The following is an 18,064-nucleotide window of genomic DNA, read 5'->3' as shown; positions in this document are numbered from 1 at the left end:
AATTTTCCCCTAGTCAGATTAGCAGAGACCCTGGGGGTGGGGGGTGTTCACCTTCCTCTGCAGCACAGGGCAGGGGTCACTGGCAGGTTTAAACTCATGTAAATGGTGGAATCTCTGTAATGTGAAGTCTTTGAATCATGATTTAAGGTCACAGGAGTAGGTGGGATGCAGCATGTGATGTGCAGGAACCAGGGGGTCAGACTAGATGATCACAATGATCCCTTGTAGCCTTAAAATCTATAAGCAGGACAACTGGGAGCCAGGACTCCTGGGTTCTCTCCCTGGCTTTGGGAGGGGAGTGGGGGCTGGTGGGTCAGAGCGGGGGGGCTGGGAGCCAGGACTCCTGAGTTCTCTCCCCAGCTTTGGGAGGGGAGTGGGGACTGGTGGGTCAGAGCGGGGGGGCAGGGAGCCAGGACTCCTGGGTTCTCTCCCTGGCTCTGGGAAGTGGGGTCCAGTGGGTTGCCCTGGGGACGGGTGACATGGGGCCCTTCTCCCTCCCCACTGGCCCCGCCACGGGGCTGCCTGGCCCGGGGGAGCCGCCCAGCCAGGGCCGCTTCCCCTCCGAGCCCTGGAACCCGCCAGCTTCTCCCTTTCACTTCCCCCAAGGCTGGACTCTGCCCAGCGCGGGGCTGCAGGGGAGAAACCGAAATCCCGGGCGTCTGCAGCATCGCTCGGCCCCCATGCGGGGACCCCAGCACTGAGACACTGGACCCAGGGCCGGTGCAAGGATGTTTTGCACCCTAGGTGAAACTCCACCTTTCACCCTCCCCCGTCCCCAAGCCCCTGCCCTGAGGTGCCCCCCGTGGCAGCTCCTCCCTCCCACCCCAGCTCGGCCCTGCTCTGCCTCCACCCCGAGCACACTGTCGCTGCTTTACTTCTCCCACCTCCCAGGCTTGCCGTGCCCAAGCTGATTGGTGCCACAAATCTGGGAGGCGGGAGAAGTGAAGCATCCACGTCCTGCGCAGGGAGGAGGTGGGGCAGGGGTGAGCTGGGGCCGGGAGTTCCCCTGCGTGCTGTCCCTCCCCCCTTGCTGCAGACGGCCCTCCCCACACCCCCCTGCCCCAGCTTCCTCCACCTAAATGCCGGCAGTGACTGGGGTGGACGAAGATCCAGCCACCGTGGTTGCTGCCGAAGAAAATGCCGCCTAGGTCGCCTAAATGGTTGCACCGGCCCTGGCTGGACCCGGGGTCAGCCTCACAGTGCTGGGGGCTTCCCACATGGAGAGCTGGCCCCATCCAGTCCCAGTCTCTGTCGGGGTCTGTGCAGCGCCTGGCACAATGGAGCCTTGATCTCTGCTGTGGGAGTCTGAGTGGTTCCTGGCACAGTGTGTGTGTGTGTGTGTGTGGAGGGGGCGGGGGCTCAGTTTCAATCAGAGGTGTATGTGCAGCTCCCAACACAAGAGGGATGCCAGTCTGAGTTGGGGGCCCCCAGAACCCACTGTACTAGAAACAACTATTACAAGAACATGGGGAGTGTCAGTGAAATCTAAAGGTGGCCAATTTAAAGCTGGCAAAAGGAAATATGTGTTGTCGGCCTGTGGAACTCACTGCCACAAGATCTCATGGGTGCCAAGAGCTCAGCTGGATTTACATAAGAACTGGAGATTTATAAGGACAGAGTGTATGCAGTAAGGGTTAACAGGAGTTCCCTGTCAGGACTGGAACTGGACTCTAGCTAGTGGGGGTTAACCGTCCTCTGGGGCAGGAAGTCTGCAGGGATGGGATAACCTGCTCCAGAGGAGTAACTGGGACTGGTCCCCCTTAGAGACGGACCCAGGAGTCCTGGCTCCCAGTTCCCCATGTAGTGTGCCCCGCTGGCTGTCCTGGGGCAAGCTGGGCACTGGGGGAGGGCTGGGTCGGGGTGGGGGGCTCAGACATGGGAGCCAGATCGGGGGGTGGGGCAGCTCGGGCTCTGGTGCCCCCGTCATGAAGTGTGGGGGAGTCCAGGCCCTGCACCCCCCACTTCCTGCGATTCACCATAACTCTCAGCCAGCCAGTAACACAGAAGGTTACTTGTAGGTACAACCAGGACCCCTCAGCCAGGTCCTTCTAGGGGGCAAGGAGCTTAGACCCCAGACTCGGGGTTACCTGTGTCTTCCCAGCCAGCCCAAAACCGAAACTAAAAACCCCTCCAGCCGGCTCTCTCCCCCTCCTTCTCTCCCACTCTCCCTTTGTCCAGTTTCCCTGGCAAAGGTGTCAACTCCCCCCCACTTCCCTCCCTGGCTCAGATTACAGGCTCAGGTCCTGTCCCTCACCTAAAGTCACCCCCTGCTCTCCCCTCCCCAACACAGACAGTCCCAGGTCAACCCACCCCATTCCCTACTGCCTCACACCCCGCTCCAGATCCTGATTTCAGTCTTTGTGCAAAAATCCCCTGGGGTCAGAGGGTGTGACGAAGTGGGACTGTTCGCACTGGGGGCTGGGTACAGTTCCTAAGTATCTAGCAGCAAAAGGCCATGCAGCCAAAATGCCTGACACTCTGTCTCCTAGCAACTGATGGCCCGGCCCCTCCCTGCAAAGGTGCATCTAAAGCTGTGGGAGACAAAGGGGTCAGGTGACCTCCTGGCCCCGGAAAGAGGCAGAGGAGAGAGGAGGGGCCGGAGGGGGGCTGGGCAGATTGGAGTGGGCTGGAGAAAAGAGGGGAGGCAGGGAGACTGGGCTCTGATCCCGGGGGGGGGGGGGCTGGGAAGCCCCCAAAATGGACCTAACCGGGGGGAATCCGGTTATCTGTGCCTGCAAGACCTGTGCTGGACTGTGTTCCTGTCGTCTAAATAAACCTTCTGCTTTACTGGCTGGCTGAGAGTCCTGGTGAATCGGCAGGGAGCCCGGGGGTGCAGGGCCTGGCGCCCCCACACTCCGTGACAGGGGGCGACTGAACTCAGCTCCCAGCCGGGGGTGGGGGTGGGGACTGGACTAAGCCTGCAGGGGTGGGGGGCTGGGGGGATCCGCTGCCCTCTGTCCGCAGGGGCGGCTCCAGGCCCCAGCATGACAAACACGCGCTTGGGGTGGCGTCCCGTGGGAGGGCGGCAGGTGGCTCCGGTGGACCTCCCGCAGGCATGACTGCGGACTGTCTGCTGGTCCCGCAGCTCCACCGAAGCCTGCAGGACCGGTGACCGGCAGAGCACCCCCCGCGGCGTGCCACAGTGCTTGGGGCGGCGAAATGGCTAGAGCCAGCCCTGCCTATCCATCACCAGCCCAGCCCACCCGGCTGCTCCAGCCCATCAACCAGCCCCAGCGCAGTCCTGCCCCGCCGGAATCTGCCGGAGACCGATGACGATGCCCAGAGCCGGGCGCTGATTGGCCGGGGTGGGGGTTCTTTGAGTTCAAGGTGGGAAGCAGAAGCTTCTGGGGAAAGTCCGAGGGGCAGGTGGGGGAGGGGGAGAGGGTGAAGAGTGTTGGACTGGGAGGAGCGCTGGGGGAGGGGCAGGTGGGGATGATGAACTCTGGGCAGCTCCTGTGCTCATCCCTGCCCCCAGCAGAAGTGGGTCCAGACAAAGCTTGGAGCTCCCCTCCCCACCCTGTCTCCCTGAGATGCTGGGACCCAGCTGGCCACAGCCCAGGGCAAAGCTCTGGTTGGGGCAGGGATCTGCAGTGACCCCGGGCCCTGCTCTGCTCTGGGCTGTGGCTTTCCAAGCCAATCACCATCCTGTAGGTCTAATAACCTGCATTCCTGGTTCCCAGCTGGCCTGCCTGACATTGGGCTGTATTTACACTCTGTGTCCCCTTGCCCCGTTCCTTTAGCACTCTTGGTGTAAATTATCAGGGACTGTTGATTTGAAAGTCTCTGATTTTAGCAGCTTCACCGTCTCCTTGGTTAGCGATGGGAAATGTTCTGTTCCCACCGCAGCAGCATCAGAGACGGACCCAGCCTCCTGCCTCACTCCAAACACAGACTGAAAGCTAAGGGACATTTCTTCCTTTCCTGCTTCACTAGTTACAGTTTTATCAGCTGCATCTAGCACTGGATCTGGACCTGACCAAGCAGCCTGGCCCATAAGCCCTGCTCTGCTCCATGTTATGGAAACAGATCAACAGAGCCAGACGTGTACCCAGAAGCCTCCTACTGCAAGACAAACCCAAGAAAGAAACCAACAGGACTCCACTGGCCATCACATACAGTCCCCAGCTAAAACCCCTCCAACGCATCATCAGGGATCTACAACCCATCCTGGACCATGATCCCACACTTTCACAGGCCTTGGGTGGCAGGCCAGTCCTCGCCCACAGACAACCTGCCAACCTGAAGCATATTCTCACCAGTAACTGCACACCGCACCACAGTAACTCTAGCTCAGGAACCAACCCATGCAACAAACCTCGATGCCAACTCTGCCCACATATCTACACCAGCGACACCATCACAGGACCTAACCAGATCAGCCACACCATCACCGGTTCATTCACCTGCACGTCCACCAATGTAATATACGCCATCATATGCCAGCAATGCCCCTCTGCTATGTACATCGGCCAAACTGGACAGTCTCTATTCTTTATCATTTACTTCTTGTTTCCCAGCCTCTGTACAGACTGGGCTTTGATCTCCGTCCAGCTCAGGGTTTACATGTTCCAGCCAAAGGCCTTTTTAGTCCAAAGCCTGGACCTGCCGGGGGCTGTCGGTGGGTGGACTCCTGCCCCCCGCAGGACTCAGTGGGGCTCCCCCCACGCACAGGCTGTTTCTGCAGATCCAGTCTCAGGGTCTGGCTGTGTTTGGAGAGCAACGTGCTCTCCCCGGCTCAGCTGTTGCAGTGGTTCGGGGCCCCTCCAGTAAAAACGTTTTTAGTCTGAGGTCATCTCACATCAACTCCCAGACACCGGCTCACGTTCTGCTTTGTCTGGGAGACGGACGAGTCCCCTGCTCCCAGAAATCAGCTCCCCGGGTGGGTCCTTACAGACGGGACAGGTCACCCTGAGCCATGCACAGAACAGGCTCCTTCTGTTGCTCACTCACAGGCAGCTTCTCCAGACCTTCATCTTTGTGGCTCCTGTCTGAACCCTGCTGACATGTCAGTGAGTGGCTATTCTGCAGGGCAGACCCCAGAGCTGGATATGGCAGCCAGTGATGCTCTCTCACCAGGGCCATGTGCAGAGGTGACACCATCTCCCTGCTCCACCTCAATACTCCTCTGGTCATACAGCCCACATTTGCCCCCTTACCCACAGCACGGCCCTGGGAGCTCACGTTCAATTAGCTTCTACCATGACCCCCAAGTTCAGTTCAGAGTCACTGCATCCCACGGTACAGCTCCCACTCAACTTGTGGGGCCTACATCCTTGGTTTCTAGATGCCCAGCCGTGTATGTGGCTGTATTAAAACACATGTGAATGTTGAGTCTGAACTTTTGATGAGCTTAAACTTAACCCAGACTTGATGTCTCTGTCTGAAACTTTTAATCAAAGCTCTGACCTGCGAACTACTCATGACACCCCCCCTCCCCTTAAGCAGCCATCTCCCCTTTTGTCTTTTTAAATTTACATTTTAACCTGTTTTATCCTGTAGAATCTTGATTGATTATGCATGACCATTATGATCTGTTAATCACTTTGTTTACTTCTGTGTATAAATATTGATGCTCACCCCTAATAAACTTGCCACACTTACTCCAAAGCCTTTTAAGCTAAGGATAGTGTGAGCCCGTTGATCAACGAAGTGGTGTCTGGTCTCTGACAGATTGTGAGCCCCATACCAACTCCGCACGAACTCGGGTGCTGGAGAGGTGAGTAAGGACTTGCTTTTTACCTAACATGAATGGGCCCAGTGTGATGGAGTAGGGACTGTCTGTGTGGGGGTTGGGAGAGCCAGGGAGGACTGTAGGTGAGGGACAGGTATTCAGCCTGTAACCTGAGCTAGGCAGGGGGGAGGGGAGGTCGACACCTTTGCCCAGGGAGCTAGACAAAGGCAGGGAGCCGAGTGGAGGGGGTTGGGTCAGTTTCGGTTTGGGGTTGGGTGGTGGGAGTTCAGGGAATCCTATGCTGGGATCCAAGCACCCTGAACCCCAGAAGGACTCGATTGAGGGGTCCTGGCTGTGCCCACAAGCTGGGCTGTATCCTGTGTTCCTGTGTCCAATAAACCTTCTGTGTTCCTGGCTGGCTGAGAGTCACTGTGAGACCCAGGAAGAGGGGTGCAGGGCCGGACTCCCCCACACTCCGTGACACCCAGCTCAGTGAGTGACCCAGCTCCTGGTGTGTTACTGATCTGTCCCATCATCACCTGCTGCCCCCTCCAGTCTCAGTGTCACCTACAGATGTGTGGGGCAGCGAGGTGTGTGGGCCTGTGGTGCCCAGGCTCCAGGAATATTACGGGCTTGGGAGCCCTGGCTGCACCAGTGTTCAGGGCTGCCGGCTCCGCCTGCCACCCCCACACACCTCCCTCAAATGTCCCTGCCTGCCCTGGGCAGTGGGTGACTTCTTTGCAGCTCCGCATTGAGCTCCCTCACCAGCCGCGGCCAGGAGCGACACTGGGGGCAGGCTGAGGTGGCTGCCGCACCTGCAAAGGGAAGAGAGGGGGAGACACAAGGTAGCCCCCCACCCCCACCCCGGGCAGGTGACTCTGAGGCCTTGGCTACACTTGAGAGTTACAGCGCTGGTGGTGGCTTTATAGTGCTGTAACTCACTCCCTGTCCACACTGGCAAGGCACATACAGCACTGTATCTCCCTGGCTACAGCACTGCTTGTATTCCACCTCCCTGAGAGGAATAAAGACTATAGCACTGCTACTGCAGCACTGGGGTGCCAGTGTAAACAGGGAATAACTTTACTACACTGTAATTGACCTCCGGAACCTTCCCATAATGCTTTTAAGTAAAGATAACACTCTTTGTTTTCTTGTGAACTCGGGGCTCCCGAAGCTGCTTATCAAAAAAACAAACACAGCCCCTGTTTGCTGTGAATGAGGCAGGCAGGGGGGCTCCCTTTGGAATGCCCACAGCTAGTGTTTGCTTGAGGAGAGAAGCAGCAGGGCAGGCGGGGGGGGGGGGGGGGCGGTTTCGGAGCAGCGGCTTATCTGGTCTATGAGGAAAAAACCAAAGAGGCTGTTTGCATTTAGTGAATGAGAGAGGGGTGGGGGAAGGGGTCGGAACTTGCAAGGCAGGGAGCTGACACAGTGTCAGCTCCAAAAATCCACTCTCTCTCCCCCACGCTCCCTGTCACACTCCACCCCACCCCCCCTTTTGAAAAGCACGTTGCAGCCACTTGAACACTGGGATAGCTGCCCATAATGCACCACTCCCAATGCCGCTGCAGATGCTGCAAATGTGGCCACGACAGTGCGCTGGTAGCTGTCTGTGTGGACAGACTGCAGCGCTTTCCCTACACAGCTATACGAAGACAGCTTTAACTCCCAGCACTGTACAGCTGCAAGTGTAGCCAAACCCTGAGTTGGGGAGGCTTATCCTGGCTTGACTTGCTGAGCACCAGCCTCGGGTGGGGCTTGGGTGAGTGTCATGCTGGGGTGGAAGGAGGGGGACCCCTCCCCCAGAGCTCGCTGCTGCTGGCAGGGAGAGGGCTGTGGGGTGTCCTCCTCTCTGGCCCCCCACCCTGCCCCAGGGCAGCCTGCATCCCAAACTCCTCATCTCAGCCCCTGCCCCCTCCCACACTCCAACCCTCTGCCCCAGCCCAGACCCCACACCCAAACTCCTTCCTGCATCCAAACTCCCTTCCAGAGCCTTAGGCAGATGTGTGTGTGTGGGGGGGGGCAGGGGTGACTTGGACCCCTTCTGGGCACCACCAAAACATTATACAAACCTGGTGCTCCACATCATCTCTTGGCTCACCCAGCTACTGTCCATCCCTGGCCCCAGGGCCCGGCCCTGCCAGACCCCACTGGAAACAGACCCCCCCCCAGCTGCGCTCCCAGCTGGCAGGGGCCCAGGGCCTGTGTCTGGAGCTGCCTAAAGGGAACTGGGAACATTCCCCCCAGGGGCAGCTGCACAGCGGCAGCCAATGGGAACACGCAGGAGACTGGTCTAAGGCTCCAGCAGCCAATGGGAGAGCTTGGTCGGTTGGTGGCGTTATTGGCTGGTTGGTGCAGCCAATCGCTGCTGGTGGGAGCCGGGGGGAGGGGGTTTCTCCCAGCACATGCCAGGGGAGGGGTGCAGGGAAGCTGGGCTGGCCCATGAGCCCTGCCCTGCTCCTGGGCTCCCAGCCATGGGACGGTCTCAAAGTGCTCCATGGAGTGATGAGTTTGCCTTGATGGCCTGTTTTGCTTAGCAATAACACAGCAAGGCCTGTTGAAAAATTTACTGGCTGGGGTAGCGAGGCCAAATGTATGACCTTGCTAGATAAGACAGTGCTTGCAGAGTCTGGGAAAAATGCTTGCAGACACTTTGTGAAGCAACTTGTACCTTTTTGAAGCTTATCAAGAAATAATAGTGGCTCTTTGTTTTTCTCTTGTATGCTGGGAAAGTATAACTGGGAAAGTACAGTGATGACGCGACGGAGCAGCTAATAAAAGCAATTTGAATTTGCAGAAGGGGGGGCTGGTTCTGTGTGGAAAACGGGCTGGTTCTTTGTTGCTTGTGTGCATATATCAATAAAGAACTTGGTAATTGGACTTTGCTGGGTTGTCTGTATTTTGCGGTCAGACAACAAACCTGAAAACTCTGGGATAGAGATAACCCCGACAGGACCATTCCTCCGCCCCAGAGCCTCCCCCACAGCCCCCCGACCAGGAAGAGAACACATTTCACACAAGGGGAAACTGAGGCACGGGAAGCCTCACAGCTTGCAGCAAGTCAGTGTCAGCAATGGGAACAGAACCCAGGAGTCCTGGCTCCCAGCCCCCCCTTCTCTAACCCACTCCCCTCCCAAAGCTGGGGATAGAACCCAGGAGTCCTGGCTCCCAGCCCCCCTGCTGTAACCCCCCAGCCCCCACTCACCTCCCAGAACTGGGAGAGAACCCAGGAGTCCTGGCTCCTTCCTTAACCCTCATACCAAACTCCCTTAACTCCTGGTGTAACCCAGAGCCCCTGGACAGACGGGGGCTGGGCTGGGATAACACAGGCTGCCGCGGGCACGGCCCAGACTGACCAGATTTTAAATCAGGATCAAAACCTCAGAAACGTCCCAAACCCACTTTATTGCTGTTGGCAAAGCTGCAGAGCGATGGGGGGCGCAGGGCTGTGACACACACGGGGCACAGGGCGGGGGCTATACAGGGACGGGGCCCGTCCCACACAGACCCCGCGCTGGGCGCGGGGCTCAGCAGGGCTGGACCCCGGGGAGCCGCACACGGGGGCGATGGGGCCGTTAGCCGGGCACTGGGGCTGCCCCACCCCCAGCCATGGGCCTGATCCTGCCCCACAGGGACCCATTGACCGGGAATGGCCGAGTCTGGCCCAAAGCCTTCTGGGTAATGGCTGGAGGGGCGTTACCTGCGGTGACTGACAGCAGCCTCTGACCAATAGGGGCCGGGCTCGGGGCCCAATCCAGCGCCCACTGGAGTCGAGAGAAACCTTCCTCATGGCGGCAGTGGGGTTTGGATCAGCCCCGTGGGCCCTGCTGCCCCCTGACGAGGGGCGACCCCCATTCCCAGCCCCATGGGGCAGCAGCCCTCTCCCGGGATAGGTGCCTCCCCTCAAGCCAAGCAGGGAGGTGTGGGGGGAGCCTGAGGGGCCGGCTCCCCCTCAGGGGAGTCTCTAGCAGGTTGGCTCGTTGTGGTTACAGAGTCAGGGGGGCCCTGCCTGGGTACAGCAGCTGGCACCATGACAGGAGCAGGGACGCTGAGGGCAGAGTGGGGAGGGGCGGCACGAGCGGGTCTCAGGAAGGCACCTGGGGGATTCGGGAGCCCTGGCTCCTCCCTGCGTTTATCTGAAAGGCAAAGAGGGTCAATTACCAGGAGCCCTGGGCCCTGACACGAGGCTGGCAGGGATCGGGGTTGTTCCTCAGTGCCCCAGGGAGTCTCCCATTGACACGGGGGCGGGGCCCAAGAGCTGCAGCTGGCTGGGGGGGGCACAGCATGTGGGGGGCTCCCCAGGGGGTACTGAGTAGGGGAGGGGATGTGGCTGGCTGGGGGGGACACAGCAGGGAGGGGGACTCTCCCCAGAGGGTGCTGGGTGGGCCCAGGGGCTGTGACTGGCTGGGGGGGGGCACAGTGGGTGTGGGAGGGGGTCTCCCCAGGGGGTGCTGGGTGGGCCCAGGGGCTGCGGGTGCAGCGGGTGCCTCCCCGGGCAGCGGCTACTCACAAGGGGCCCCGCGGGTTGCGGGCGGCGTTCATCTTCATCCCCTTGATGATGAGGATGGTGCCCGCGATGATGCCGATGATGCCCACGGCCAGGCCCAGGGCGCACACCAGGGTCTCTGTGGTCTCGGGGAGGGGGGTGGGCACCTGGGCTTCTGGAGAGAGGGGGAGAGGCCCATGGAGTGAGGAGGGCTGTTCCCACTCCTCCCTCCCTGAGCTGGGATAGAACCCAGGAGTCCTGGCTCCCAGCCCCCCTGCTCTAACCACCAGCCCCCACTCCTCCCTCCCTGAGCCAGAAGAGAACCCAGGAGTCCTAGCTCCCAGCCCTGTGCTCAGCAGGGTCCCCGGGTGCCCCAGCCTGTCACGGAGTGTGGGGGAGTCCGGCCCTGCACCCCTTTTCCTGGGACTCGCAGTGACTCTCAGCCAGCCAGTAAAACAGAAGGTTTATTGGACAACAGGAACACAGGATACAGCCCAGCTCGTGGGCAGAGCCAGGACCCCTCAATCTGGCCTCTCTGGGGGTTCAGTGGGCCTGGATCCCAGCCTAGGATCCCCTGAAAACCCACCACCCAGCCCCAAACCAAAAACTGACCCAACCCTCTCCACTCAGCTCCTTTCCTTTGTCTAGCTCCCCGGGCAGAGGTGTCGACCTCCCCTCCCCCAGGCCTAGCTCAGGTTACAGGCTGAATCCCTGTCCCTCCCCTAAAATCCTCCCTGGCTCTCCCAACCCCCACACAGACAGTCCCTACTCCATCACATCCTCACCCCAGTGCTTCGTGAAAGTCTCAGCCAGCCCCTCGTGCTCCACCCGGCAGTCGTAGAAGTCGCCCTGGCTGGGGAGGAAGGGCAGGTAGGAGAACTTGCGGAAGGAGTCACCCTGGCGGGGGTAGAAGTCGGTCTCGGAGACGCCCCCCGTCACCTCCTGCCCGTTCTTCAGCCACGTGATGCTCAGTGCGGGTGGGAAGAACTTGTCCGCGAAGCAGATCAGGACGTTGGGCTCCCCCAGCTCCACGGGGTCTTCGGGGAACACGGTCACCTCAGGGGGCACTGGGGAGACAGGGGTCAGTGGGTCCCATTGCCTGCCCCTGAGCCAGCCAGTCCCTGCCCTGGGGCTGGATCAGAGCCAGCGCCCCCCAGAGGGGACAGGCCCCGTGCCCCATTCCCTGCCCCCCTGAGCCAGCCAGTCCCTGCCCTGGAGCCAGATCGGAGCCAGCACCCCCCAGAGGGGACAGGCCCCTGCCCCATTCCCTGCCCCCCTGAGACAGCCAGTCCCTGCCCTGGGGCCGGATGGGAGCCAGCGCCCCCCAGAGGGGACAGGCCCCTGCCCCATTCCCTGCCCCCCTGAGCCAGCCAGTCCCTGCCCTGGAGCCAGATCGGAGCCAGCGCCCCCTAGAGGGGACAGGCCCCTGCCCCATTCCCTGCCCCCCTGAGCCAGCCAGTCCCTGGTGCTCACACTCCAGCTTAGGGGTCTCTCCCCAGGACTGTGGGGGCGTCACCGGGGCCGTCCCAGCTCCCTGCCCTGACGGCTCATGAAGCACCAGGGGCAGGGGAGAGAATCCCTCAGGGGCAGGGGCTGGCGCTGGGCAGAGCCACGAACAGCCCTCGGCGAAGGAGCTGCCCTGGGCCCCCAGCCTGGAGGGTGAGAACTGCCCAGGCCCCCTGCCCTGCAGAGCCCTGGCCCAGCTGACTGGCTCCCCGGAGCCCTGCAGGGGCTGGGAGTTGGATCTAAGCGATGGCCCAAAGTCTTTAGGGCGTCTGGTACAGGGCCTGTGTGTGGCGGGGAAGGTCCACTGGTAAGCAAGGTGTGGGATGGCCCCAGTAAGGGTGCCTGGCAGGGAAGGTGCCACCCCCCCACCCTCCCGTGCCATACCGTTCTGGGCCCGTGTGTGGTTGGACCTCTTGATCAGGGTCTCCAGGTTGTTCTTCAGCACGGCGATGTTGCCCAGGGCTCCCTGCGCCTCGAAGCTGGCGAACTTGCTGAAGTCGGGCAGGCGCCAGACAGTCTCCTTCCTCTCCAGGTCCACATAGAAGGTCTCATCCTGGTCGAACTCCTGCATATACTCCCCAGACCCCTGCTGGCCCAGGTCCGTCCGCTGGTAGAAATTCACCTGGGAGAGCATGTGGTCCACTGTGGGGAGAGGGGCATCAGCAGCAGCTGCACCAACAGCAGCCCCTCATGGGACACTGAGCACTTCCCCTAAGGCCACAGCCCCCCACCCGTCCTATTCATCCTCGAACTCCCAGGTGTGAGGGGAAGGCAGCCACAGAGAGCACAGGGACCTCTGGCATCACAGTTGTGCATGGGATTGTCACAGAGTGTGGGGGAGTCAGGGCCCTGCACCTCTGGCTTCCTGCGATTCACCGGGACTCTCAGCCAGCCAGTAAAGCGGAAGGGTTATTAGCCGACAGGAACACAGTCTCAAGCAGAGTGTGTAGGTACAACCAGGACCCCTCAGCCAGGTTCATCTGGGGGGCAAGGAGCTTAGACCCCAGACCTGGGGTTCCCTGCGTCTTCCCAGCCAGCCCCGAACTGAAACCAAAAACCCCTTCAGCCGACTCTCCCCCCTGCGTCCAGTTTCCCGGGCAGAGGTGCAACCTGGCCCCACCCCCGTTCTGGGCTCTCCTGTTACATGCTCGGGTATTGTCCTTCAGGGAAAGTCTCCCATCCGTTCCAGTACAACTCCCCTGCAACATTACCGGGTCAATACTCCCCACTGCATCGCAGGGGTCAGCGCTGCCTGGAGGGGACAGCACCCCCTATTGTGCCCCCCACACTGCTCATTTGCTCTTACAGGTCTCCCATCCAAGTAGTGGCTAGGCCTATGCCCACCTAGCTTGGGAAGGGGGACATAACCCTAGTGCAGTGGGGGGGGTGTGTCTGGAGTGGGGAGGTTACATATTGTAACTGCAGGACATTTCATTCTCCAGTATGTGCACAGGGCTCATACTGCATCCTTGCATTACCACAACCTGGTTCTCAGGGCGATTTCAGTGCCTGGCCCCCGACACTCACCCCCCAGGGCCGGTCACTGGGAGACCCGGGAACTCCCCAGCCAGAGACATTAAAGCTGCGCTGGGGGGTCAGACACACTCCGAGGAGGAGGGGTCTGGCTGGGGTCTGAGCCCTGGGGGGATGGGGGACAATGGGGCCAGGCCGGGGAGCGGGGCCAGGGGCTCCCTGCTCTGCACAGACGCACTCACTGCTCAGCAGGGTCTGGCCCTGGCGCGGATTTTGGGGAATGTTCCCCCATCGCCCCTGGGCCTGGCGCCCCCCTGGGGGGATCAGCCCCCGAGTCCCTGTGGGGGGAGGGGGCTGCACCCCTAGGGCAGGGCTGTGTCCTACGCAAACCTCAGCAATTTCCCCACGATCCCTCTGCTGCCCCCACACCAGCCTCCCCTCCCCTGCTGGCTTTGGGGTGAGACCCTCCTTCTTGCAGCCCCCACCCCACCCAGGTCAGCCCTAGACCCCTCCCTGCCCACCCCATCCCTACACACTATAGGCTGAGATTCTCCCTCCCTGCAGCCCCCCAATCTGGCTCCTCCCCATTCCCTCCCTGCCCCGTCAGCCCCAAGGGTGGGTGAAGCCATCCCCCCCAGGCCTGGGCCCAGGTGTCACAGACCCCACCCCGCCCGTACCTCTCACCGCCCCGGTGCCCGGCAGGGCCAGCAGGGTGAGCAGCGCCAGCTGGGCCATGGGGACACCCGGTCCTGCCCCCATCTCCTCTCCTGGGCACTGGGCTGGGCGGGGGGCCGGCTGCACTAGGGGAGTTGGGGGGGGGGGCACATGTCACACCCTGGGGGGGGGCAGGGCTGGGGGCAGCGCCCGGCATTGGCCAGGGGAGCCCAGCCCAGGGGCCCGCACCCAATGGCAGAAATCCCTGCGCCGACCAGGCTGTTACCGGGCAGAGCAGCAGCACTGAGCCACGCTGAGAGAAGATGGAGAAGTTGCAGGCAAATCAGGCAAAATAAAAGAACCTTCCAAGTGGTATTTTTACATAACCTCATGAGTTCTGAACATTTGGGGTTGGCTATACTGCAAATTCCCATCCAGACACCTGCTGCCGCGGGCTGTGTCTGCGTGGCAGGGCCCGAGCGGTGCGGGTCCCTGGCAGCCCAGTCCAGCCGGGAGGGGTTTATCCCCAGTGTGGGGCCGGCACCTCCCCGCACGGCACTCGCCCGGCTCACACATGCCCTGTTCTGCAGGACTGTGTGCACCTGGGGGGCTTGGCGACCCAGCTTTGTGCTGGGGTGTGGGGTCACAGCCTGACCCCAGAGCTCTGACCCCTAAGCTACAGAGCGCTGCTGGGATAAGCATTATGTGTAGATCAGGCCACAAGCAGGGTTCAGGGGGATTATCCATGGGAGACTGGGATACCCGGCCTCTCCCCTCTAGGGACACTGGTTCCCACCTGGCCCCAGGGCGGGATCCTGGCTGGCTCTGGGGCGGGAATGGGACACACACAGGGCCCTTCCCTCTGGTGGGTCTGCTGTTAGTGACCAAACTTCCTTCCCCCCAGATAGGGTGACCAGACGGCAAGTGTGAAAAATCGGGATGGGGGTGGGAGGTAATAGGAGCCTATGTAAGAAAAAGCTCCAAAAATCGGGACTGTCCCTATAAAATCAGGACATCTGGTCACCCTACCCCCGGGATCTGTTCTAGGACCTGTGTGGGGCACGTTGGTCCCTGGCCCAAACCCGCCCTTTCCCCACATGGCACCAGCTCACCCCCGCCCCCCCCCGCCCAGGCTAACGTGCTGGGTGTTCACACTGCCCCCTGCAGGAGGGGCCGGGCACTGGAGGGGCTGGAGAGGGGCTGGCCCAGCAGTTCGGGGCTGGCCTGGGACCCAGGAGCCCTGGGGTCATTCCCGGCTCTGCCACAGACTGTGTGTGACCCTGGGCCAGTCACTGACTCCTCTGGGCCTCCCTGCCCAGCTGGGCCACGGGGACACTGGCCTGGCCCTGCCCCACGGGGCAGGGGCTGAATGCAGCAGAGAGGGGGAGGGGCTCAGAAACTGGGGGGCCAGAGAAGCCCCTGAGGGAGATCGATGGTGGGAGCAGCTGGGAGGCCGAGCTGTGCCTGACCCATGGAGACTGAGCCCCCCGATCTGGTGGGGTCCCTGGGGGGCACGGCTCAGGCCCATGGAGGTGGGGGAGAGGGAAGCTAGGAACTTCTGCCTGTGGGGCCAGCCCCGAACCTTCCCCTGGGACTAAATTTACCCCCAACAAACCAGAGACACCCCCACACACACCCGTCCTGCCCCAGCCGGCAGCAGAGGGTCGAGGCACCAGGGGAAGGGGACGGGGGGTCCCAGGCCCGTTGCTGGGGGCCCTGCTCTGGTGGGGGCTGGTCCCTGGGCCGACCCCGCTCTCAAGCTGCCCGGGGCCATGGCAGGTGCCGGGCGAGTCCTGCAGCCCGACCCCAGGCCCTGCTCTGCCCCCTGCGAGGGAGAAGTAGGGAACCGAGCCCTGCTGGGGCCGGCTCTGCCTGGCGACTGGTGATGCTGCCCAGCCCCGGTGCTGACTGGCCCCTGGCCTGGGGGTGCCCAATCCCCGGGGCCGTGGGCAGCGTCCCGGGGCTGGTGCTCGGAGCTGGGCAGAGAAGGTCTCAGTCTGGGGGGTCCCAAGGAGTTTCCAGGTCTCTCTCTCCTGAGCAGCGATGGGGGCGGGTCGGATCCTGGGGGCCGGGAGCCGCTGGGCTGGGGCTCTGCTGGTGACACTGACGGTGCTGAGAACCCACCTGGCTCATTGCACGGAGCCCCCAGGTGAGCAGAGACCCCAGCGCCCCAGGGAGCCCCGTCCTGGGCAGCGCTGGGTGTATCCGGGGGGGTCAGACCCCAGCGCCCCGGGGAGCCCCGTGCTGGGCAGCGCTGGGTGTATCCGGGGTCAGACCCCAGCGCCCGGGAGCCCGTCCTGGGCAGCGCTGGGTGTATGGGGATCAGACCCCAGCGCCCTGGGAGCCCGTCCTGGGCAGCGCTGGGTGTATCGGGGTGGGGTCAGAGCCCAGCGCCCCGGGGAGCGCCGTCCTGGGCAGCGCTGGGTGTATCCGGGGGGGTCAGACCCCAGCGCCCCGGGGAGCCCCGTCCTGGGCAGCACTGGGTGTATCCGGGGGGGGGTCAGACCCCAGCACCCCGGGGAGCCCCGGCCTGGGCAGCGCTGGGTGTATGGGGGGGGTCAGACCCCAGCGCCCGGGAGCCCGTCCTGGGCAGCGCTGGGTGTATCCGGGGTCAGACCCCAGCGCCCGGGAGCCCGTCCTGGGCAGCGCTGGGTGTATCGGGGGGTGGGGGGTCAGACCCCAGCGCCCTGGGGAGCCCCATCCTGGGCAGCGCTGGGTGTATCCGGCGGGGGGGGGCACAGACCCCAGCGCCCAGGGGAGCCCCGACCTGGGCAGGGGTGGGTGTATCCGGGGTCAGACCCCAGCACCGCAGGGAGCCCGGCCTGGGCAGCGCTGGGTGTATCCGGGGGGGGGGGTCAGACCCCAGCGCCCCGGGGAGCCCCGTCCTGGGCAGCGCTGGGTGTATGGGGGGGGGGTCAGACCCCCGCGCCCTGGGGAGCCCCGACCAGGGCAGCCCTGGGTGTATGGGGTCAGACCCGGCGCCCTGGGAGCCCGTCCTGGGCAGCGCTGGGTGTGTCGGGGGGGTCAAACCCCAGCGCCCCGGGGAGCCCCATCCTGGGCAACGCTGGGTGTGTCGGGGGGGTCAGACCCCAGCACCCCGGGGAGTCCCGTCCTGGGCAGCCCTGGGGGTATCTGGGGAGGGGGTATCAGACCCCACATGCCTTGGGGAGCCCCATCCTGCCAGTCCCGGTGTCCTGTCTGCTCAGTGTCTCCCCTTGGCTGGTTCTCTGTGTCCCCTCCCACAGGTGTTGGCACTAGCAGAGCTGGGGGGCAGCTGCATCCCCTGGCTTGAAGTGGTTTCCATCATACCCAGGGTTCAGAATTTGGTTTAATGGCTCCCAGCGTCTGTCCCCCCCCCAACACATGGGCACAGCGCCCCTCCCCCCGCTCGGTGTTACCATCATTGCCCACCCCCCGGCTCCCCTGGGTCCCGGCGGGGGCGGCGGGCAAGGTGTTCGTGGGCGCTCCCGGAGGATCTGGGTGTGTCCCCCCCATAGGCTGCGAGCCCCGGGGCAGGCAGCGGGTCCCTGAGCCGAACCCGTCTCCCCCCCCCGCAGGGCGGTTCGTGTATCAGGCGAACTCGGAGTGTCTGTTCACCAACGGCACCGAGCGGGTCCGGTTCCTGGAGCGGTACCTCTACAACGGGCGGCAGATCCTGCACTTCGACAGCGACCTGGGGGTGTTCGTGGCGGACACGGAGCTGGGGCGGCCCGACGCCGAGTATTGGAACAAGAACCAGGCGATCCTGGCGGAGAAGCGGGCTGATGTGGACCGGTTCTGCCGGAACAACTACAGGGCGTACGAGCCTTTCAGCATCGACCGGAGAGGTGAGTGCGGCGGGAGGGGTCCGGACACTCTGTCCCCCCGCCACCCGGTTATCTGTATGGTCCTGCGCTGGGCCTGGGGGGGTTGGGCGGCTCCTGCGCTGGGAGGGGGCGGGGCGAGGACGCGCGGTCACGGGCAGGGGGCGGGGTCACCCAGCGGCAGGAGGCAGAGGGAACCCTGCGCTGGGGCGGGGTAACGGGGGGGGGGGCGTCACCCCTGCCGTCTGCTCCCGGTTCTAGCTGCGCCCCCCCCCGTCTGCGGGGCGCAGAGCCCCAGGCCCGAGTCAGTCTCGGGGGGGGGGGTGACTGACCCTACCCCCGCTCCCGGTCCCCCGCCCTCCTGAGGGGTTCAGCCGCCAGCGCCCCGCACTCAGACCCCCAGAGGCAGGTGGCTCCTCCGGCTCCAAACCCCCCTTCCTGGGCTGGGCGGGGCCGGGCGATGGGGCACAA

General features: G+C 62.9%; 3 protein-coding genes across 4 annotated transcripts in view; 2 read left to right on the top strand and 1 right to left on the bottom strand.

Moving 5' to 3' along the window:
- The window catches only part of LOC120394846 (HLA class II histocompatibility antigen, DR beta 5 chain-like), a 63,982-nt gene that overhangs the window by 41,247 nt on the left and 4,671 nt on the right, over window positions 1-18,064 (top strand). The window lies entirely within an intron of this gene.
- The window catches only part of LOC120394848 (HLA class II histocompatibility antigen, DR alpha chain-like), a 46,465-nt gene continuing 37,457 nt past the window's right edge, over window positions 9,057-18,064 (bottom strand). The window contains exons 2-5 of one of the 2 annotated variants that reach the window (XM_039519010.1): window positions 12,048-12,305; window positions 10,943-11,224; window positions 10,182-10,332; window positions 9,057-9,807 (exon numbers count right to left, since the gene is read on the bottom strand). In XM_039519010.1, coding sequence (XP_039374944.1) covers window positions 9,804-9,807; window positions 10,182-10,332; window positions 10,943-11,224; window positions 12,048-12,305 — 695 coding nt within the window. In that variant the 3' untranslated portion in view covers window positions 9,057-9,803. Of the gene's footprint in view, window positions 9,808-10,177; window positions 10,333-10,942; window positions 11,225-12,047; window positions 12,306-18,064 lie in introns of those variants that run through there. The other variant, XM_039519011.1, reaches the window with a different exon arrangement.
- LOC120394845 (H-2 class II histocompatibility antigen, E-S beta chain-like) overlaps window positions 15,773-18,064 on the top strand; it is a 91,098-nt gene continuing 88,806 nt past the window's right edge. Inside the window, exon 1 of the mRNA XM_039519005.1 lies at window positions 15,773-15,939. Coding sequence (XP_039374939.1) covers window positions 15,834-15,939 — 106 coding nt within the window. The 5' untranslated portion in view covers window positions 15,773-15,833. The remainder of the gene's footprint in view (window positions 15,940-18,064) is intronic.

The sequence above is a fragment of the Mauremys reevesii genome, unplaced genomic scaffold, assembly GCF_016161935.1.
Source record: "Mauremys reevesii isolate NIE-2019 unplaced genomic scaffold, ASM1616193v1 Contig8, whole genome shotgun sequence".
NCBI lineage: Eukaryota > Metazoa > Chordata > Testudines > Geoemydidae > Mauremys > Mauremys reevesii.
The sequence above is the reverse complement of the archived record's forward strand: the minus strand, read 5'-3'. Positions and strand labels throughout refer to the sequence as shown.